This window comes from Notothenia coriiceps, unplaced genomic scaffold (assembly GCF_000735185.1).
Source record: "Notothenia coriiceps isolate Sejong01 unplaced genomic scaffold, NC01 NC01_scaffold00009955, whole genome shotgun sequence".
Classification (NCBI taxonomy): Eukaryota; Metazoa; Chordata; class Actinopteri; order Perciformes; family Nototheniidae; genus Notothenia; species Notothenia coriiceps.
The window spans coordinates 1-7,070 of record NW_011342656.1 but is presented as its reverse complement, the minus strand read 5'-3'; the positions used below and the strand labels follow the sequence as shown (position 1 = coordinate 7,070).

General features: G+C 41.7%; 1 protein-coding gene across 1 annotated transcript; it reads right to left on the bottom strand.

Moving 5' to 3' along the window:
* Positions 1-413: 413 nt before the first annotated feature.
* mms19 (MMS19 homolog, cytosolic iron-sulfur assembly component) lies at positions 414-3,885 on the bottom strand (the record flags this gene model as incomplete). Its single annotated transcript, XM_010771382.1, has 6 exons — positions 3,796-3,885; positions 3,276-3,324; positions 2,616-2,716; positions 2,045-2,130; positions 758-832; positions 414-500 (listed from the first exon to the last, which is right to left on the bottom strand). Coding segments are annotated over exons 1-6 (486 nt in total), but the record flags the coding sequence as incomplete, so codon positions are not given.
* Positions 3,886-7,070: the final 3,185 nt, after the last annotated feature.

Here is a 7,070-nt window from a genome sequence, read left to right as displayed (position 1 = left end):
GATCCTGTGCCGACGGGTCGGGTCGGGTTGCGGAACTAATTGGTAATATGTGCGGGTAGCGGGGCGGGTTCGGTATTTCACGTCGCGGGTGCGGGGCGGGAGCGGGTCTTGAAAATCAGACCCGTGCAGGACTCTGCTCTGAGGGCTAACAGCTAACGGCTGATGTTGGTTTTATGGTTCGCATTGAAGATGACGTCACGGCTCCGCCTACACTGCGTTACTATAGTTACTGCCCCAGCTACTAAACTGTAATGGAAACGCAGCATAAAGTGAGCCTGGCCTACCAAGGCCTAACCATACCGTACTAAGCCGGGCTAGGTCCTGCAGTGGAAATGCGCCATATAACAGAGAAGCTTTGTGTTGTTCCAGCAGATCTCTCAGTAATTATGGGGAAATGTTGGTAACTAACTAACTGAGGAATCAGACGTACCTGCTTCTCTGATCGCCATGAGGTTGATGAGCATGTTGTAGACGCAGGCTCTCTCCGTCAGCATTAAAGACTAAGGGATAAATAAACAGAATCTATGAGTGTTTTTACCCACAATACCTTGGAATCAAGAACTTTAGATGAGTCAAGTTTACCAACAAAAGAATACTTTGAAAAAGAGGAAGGGCTTTGCAGATAGAGGAAACAATTATCTTGAAGCACTCCAATTGTGGATATTTTATAAGAGTCTGTGTTTGCATATATGCTCAGGATCCTCTTACAATAACAGATGTCTTTGGGTGTATGTTCAAATATGAATATAAGTCTCACCTGAACGTGAACATCCTGGAACAAACACCTCAGCATGGACACCGCTGAGCCAGGAGGCAGCACCGTACATTTTGTCTGGAAAAAGGCAGAAACAAACACATTGTGCACAAGAGTCAGAGCTTCTCAAAATGATGTGCAATATAGAATAAGTGAATAAGTTTACTGTATACTTTAACCTGGCTGCTATATCTCAAAACTCTGGTACTGGTTGTGTTTTGTAATTGTAAATTGTGTAATATCTACTTTTATCTTGAATATTTGTATGCATGCTTCTTAATTAAGTTATCTTAAAATTATATTTGGCTCTTTACTTGCTGTTAAAATTGTAAATGTCCGCTTTGTGGAGAGGGGTACTCCTTCAGACAATGACTGTTGTGGCATCAGCCATTTTCTATGGTGTGACCTGCTGGGGCAGCAGCATCTCGGCTGCTGACGGGAAGAGACTGAACAGACTGGTAAGGAAGGCCAGCTCTGTCCTGGGGAGTCCTCTGGACACTGTGGAGGGGGTGGGAGACAGGAGAATGGCAGCCAAGCTGTCCTCCCTGCTGGACGATGTGTCCCACCCCCTCCAGGACACCCTGGCCTCACTGTGCTGCCCCCCCGCTGTCTCACGGAGAGATACCCCAGGTCCTTCCTTCCTGCAGCGGTCAGACTATACAACCAGCACGGCCCCTAGTAGACCCCCCCTCCCCTACACACGCCACAACACAGACTATAACACCCCTTGCTGTTAAATACCAACCAACTATGTGCTATATATAAATGCCATTAATAACTGTGTAATATATACCTGGCTGCTAAATCCTAAGAACTGTTACAGGATGTGTATTTTGAAACTTTTTATTATATTTTGTATTATATCATAACTTAGTACTCACATCACATCATCATCACGTTTCATTGAGCTGATGCTTTTATCCAAAGCAACTTACAATGACCAATTACAGGGACATTCTCCCTGGAGTAACTAAGGACTAAGTGCCTTACTCAAGGGCGGTGTTCCTGGCGGGATTTGAACTCACAACCTTCCGATCTTCAGCCCACCTCACTATCCATGAGACCACCACTATCCTGTACTAGTACTTTTGAATGCATGTAACATATGTTACAATAAGCTGTCTGTGGCTCTTTTTCCTGCTGTAACTACATACATGTCCCCTCTGTGGGACTAATGAAGGTGTTCTGATTCTGATTCTGATAAAACCTGCAAAGCAAAAAACTAATTTGCAAAATCAACCGTCAGATGATCTTTCTGTCACTGAAAGTCTCCAGGAGGCGGACACTCACCAGCGCTCTGAGCCCCTGTAAAACCGGAGGAGTGATGACGTGATGGTCCTTCAGACGGTTTTCATAGAAGACAAGGAGCACTTCCACTGTGGAGAACAGACACAGGAAGATAACGTATATATTATAATATAACTCTTCACATGAATATGGTGCATGTGCTCCTGCAACACGACAAGCAATCAAATGACAATCGGTCAACATTTTATATCTCAAGCAATAAGGCACTGAGAGGTTGAGTGGTTTTTGCACCTAGATACCATGTTCACCACGTTTATTTATATTGCACATTTTCAGACATTAACATTTAATAGGAAGACAACAGAAAGGAATACAATAAATAAACACAATGGAATAACAGATTTATAAAAACTATGCATAAAAGAGATACAGAATAGTTTAAAAATAACATTGTAAATACAGTAGGTGCTAAAACAAGTTCAAAGAACTCAGCGTTGATGAAGAACTCAGGTTTTCGGGAAGTGAAAGCAGCTTCGGCGTGTTTGGTTCTGAGCCGGGGAACAATGAGTATTGCTTATGATATCTAGAAACAGTAAATTAGAAATTGAATCACCTTCTTTCTCGGTAAGACCTCCATAGCACTCGTGTAAAACTTCGGAGAGAAGCTGGACTCCTCTGGCTCGAGTGTGAGGCTGAGAGCTGGTCAGACTCAGTCTACAACAGGAGGGGAAAAATGTTAATTATAAGAAAACGATTAATATGAGAGCTGAGCAACTCTTGAGTTTAAATGTTGCTTTTTAATGAATTGAAATCTGAAATATGTTAAATAATGACATATATTATATATTAAGCGCTTTGAGCACCAGGAAAAGCGCTATATAAATGACATGTTATTAATATTATATTCCATATGCGGCAATATCTGCTAAATTGCAGTTGGTTTTTACACACAAGGAATTTGCTTTGGTGTATAATGGTGCATTCAAAAACAGGGAAAGAGAAATTGTAAAACTAGAAATATGAGCTGATACTGAAAAGGAGAAATTGTATAAAAAATGTTTTTTAAACAATTAAACAATGTAAAAAGAAGTGTACAAGAATTTAAAGAATATATGTCCAGCATATCTACAATAAATGGGTAAGAGCAGTGGTATTTCTTTGACATACTCATACTAAACCAACAGATAGAGAGGATATTTTTTAAATCATACAATGATAATGCATTTTGTTTGTTAATGTTATTGCTGTAATAATACAAATGTTGATAGCTTACCCCAGTGCCTCCACCAGCTGCAGAACTGTAAACTCTCCATTTTTGACAGCTGCACAGAAAGCCAAGTTTAGTGAATTTTGCAACAACAAACCCATAAGCATAACTTATCTATCTCTAGTGGTTAACTATAGATTAACTAGCAGTATGGGCAGGTTCAAAGGTGCAGAGTTCATTGACAGGATGCTTTTCAATGAACACAAACACAGCAGCTAGCAAGCGGTGATAACACACTTAACTAGCATCTAAATTCACATTATTAATCAATGACAGCACAATTTAACACGAGGGGTACATTCAGGGTGTACTAATAACGTGATAAAATGAATAAACTAGTTAAAAAATGTCTGTTTTGTGTGACTTGAGGTTGAAGAGCACACAGGATGTTGTGGTGCTAAGTTAGCTCGTTTCCCAGCATGCCGTGTTGCGCATCCTTGAAGCTCAGCAAGCTTTAAAGGCTTGTTTTTTAAAAACCTGGTGTTCTGGAAACATGTGGAGGAAATTAGGATGAAGTCTTATTTACCTGTTGCTGTGTCTTTGGCTTTGCTGTCCTGCAGTCCAGAGACATACTCCTCCACCAGAGACAGCAGCAGCGCACTGTCCGCAGCCATCGTGCCCGTTACTGAATTGAGACTGCGCATGCGCGGAAAGTTAGGGGTGAAAAGTGACACATTTAACTTTTATTATTTAAAACGAAACATTAACTAGCTATGTTTTGTGACTATTTTGGTTACTTGTATGTTGGTAAAAATGAAATACAAAATAAAATAAAATCTTAATGTTGAATAATTTGTTGGTGATGCCCTCAAGTACTGTTCGAATTCAAATACACCGTAAAGACGACATCAATATTGCTGTTAAAACTTAAAATAAAACGACCGGTATCATTAAAAAAACAATGTATTCAAACATAATGCCTGTAACTGTGTTTATGTATGCACCATATACCAAGGCAAATTCCTCGTATGTCAAAACATACTCGGCAAGTTTCTGAACCTGATAGCTTTTTTTCCTGACGTAAAAGAACCCAACACATGCCTGTGTGTTTCTGCGCATGCGTGGAAAAGTCCAGCAGAGAGGGAAGTAACGTCTGTGGGATTTAACGAGGAAAAACTAAATCTGGAGGCAACCGCAAATAACTGAAGCGATCTACCGAACTCTGCTGGAAACTGTAACTATCTACTACCTTTGGAGGAAACTAAAACGTACTGGAATATGGTCACGAGTGTGCGGAAGTGTGTGTTTACTGATGTTGTAGTAGCTAGCTAGCCAGGAAGTGCGCCGAACGTTGAAGCAGATTTTTATGAATGGGCGTAGTGTTCAAACGGTGGTACTACAGCTTCCGTGACGTCGTTTTGGCCGAAATATACTTTTTTCCATTAACATTGAGGAAAGAGACTTCTATAAATCAGCGTACACATTTTTTTTAGCTTATTAAACTACCCTACTCGAACACTTTCATTGCCCTTGTTTAAATAATTAGGGTCTAAAAAGTTGTAAAAAGCTGAATTCAGAGTTATTTTCTCCTCTCCATTCAGTGGACTGAGTTTGGAGGTGGGGCTTAAGGGAACACTCAAGTGCGCATGCTCCATAACAACGAGGCCCCGGATGATCCTGGTTCTTTCTGAATCTTCAGTCGCTGTATTTTGGGATTCATGCGCCACTGAGCAACTCTCATAGGAGTGAACGGAGTATCCTGTTTTCTTTCCACATCCACGGTTGGCCCTATTAGCTTGTTAGCTTGAAGAAGGTGGACTTCAGCATTTAGTTTGCAGGCAAGTTGAATATCTGACATGCTGCTCGTTGTATTCTGACATTGTAAAAATAATAGTTTGATATCTGTAGCTGTCGACTTGCTGTTTTCAAACTTGTAGTGTAGGGACTAGTTTTCAATCCTGTGGGGTCGTGTCACACACAGATAGCACATAAGAGAAAACGCATTTAAGCAACATTTTTTCAGGTATTTCTCAGACTATCAGGCACCAAAGCTTCCCTGTGTTTGCCGCTACGGATGACCCATAGGCTTGCAACATTGGACCTGCAACTCGTGCTCCAAATCGGACCTAGTTTATCGTCTTCCTCCGCGATGGGCCCCCTTCTCAGCTAGTGGAAATCGTCTGAAGCCCTACAACCATGGGAGGATGTGTGGGGAGATACTGGGAAGGTTGGGAGGACACACAGAGCCGAGGGTCCTCCAGGAATGGTGGACGAGGAGGTAAGACTTGTGTGCTTCACTTAAATATCTTGTATTCTTGCAACACCACTACTTATAAGTTCCACTTCCACTTTGTTAACGTTAGTGAAAGCAACATGAGGCTAGTTTTGATTCATTGTGTAAAAAAATATGAGTTGTGGCATCTGATAAAAGGTCTACTTCTGCTTTACTGCATGCAAATTAGGCCTCCAGACACCCAATACACATTAAAGTGCACACAATGATCAAAACACCACCAGAAGTGGTTGAGACTCAATGTATCCAGGTGTGTTTCACTCCTGCAGCAGACTTAAAAGCATCTCAAGTGTCAGCGTGTGATTGGGTTTCACCTCCTTGATCATCTTTAGTTTTTCTGTGGGGACACTGACAGACAACCAGAGGACTATTTGTTACACCTCCACGATCAGGGATTTGTGTGGAAGGGCTTTACATAAAACTGCACACACTTGTCTCATACCAATGTGTTTACTCATGTTGTTACAGTCACACATGCTGAACTACCTCTCTTATAAGACATGTATCAAGAGAAAGTAATGCATGAGGACATTTCCAAGAGACTTAGTTGTAACTGTTAATGAAATGCAGTGACTGTTCACCTGTATATCTACATTCAGCACTTCCATAGCGAGTTTCCTCCCCACAGGGCAATAGTCAGCCTCATTTTCTTGCCGTTTTTCTACTTGGAGGAATTTCCTTTCCTATTTTGCTATCACACAAAATGTGGTGTTACTCTCGTGCTGTTTACGCTGACCACCCTGACACACTCTACTATCCCAGACCCGCTTTTAGCTGTGATTAAAAACCAAAATCACCCACACTACTACGCCCACCTTTCCCTGACTCTGCACCAATACCAAGGCCAGCAATTTCCTCAGCCAACAATTTCAAACCTCACATTTAATCCGGCAACCGGTGAGCTTGTTGGTCCACTTGCTATCTTAAAAGTGGTGTTATGGGAGCCTCGTGAACAGCACTCTGCAGTTTTTAATGAGGACATAGTGACCAAGCAGGGGGTTGTTGTTACTGTAAATGGCAACACTGAGGTCACACTGATTCCCAACGTTTATTTTTCACACCAGGGACTTGATGTTACTTTTATCTACCTTCCCGGAAGATAACATTCTTCTAAAGATAAACACTGGCTTTGTTTTGTTCTCCGACACTTGTGTTTGATAGTGACGGATGGTATTTGGATTGCTGTTTAAGCTCTTAGCGAAGAAAATGTTATATTTACAAAACTGAATGACGCAGGCACCACACAGCTGTATTGGCAGACGTTCTGAATATCTGCACAGTTTTTGACCCCAGACAACAATGAACATACTTAATTGAAGAAGATTCAACTTATTGTCATTACGTAGTACAGGTACTATGTAACGATACGGTTTCTCTGCATTTGACCCATCCTAGTGTTAGGAGCAGTGGGCTGCCATTATGTACGGCGCCCGGGGAGCAGTGTAGGGAACGGACACCTCGGTAGGTCTTTCCAGGAATTGAACTGGTGCCCTTCCAGTTGCCAAGCCATGTCCCGATACATGAGAGAAACAAATGCGTCACTTCCGGTCAAAAAGTACGGCTCCATC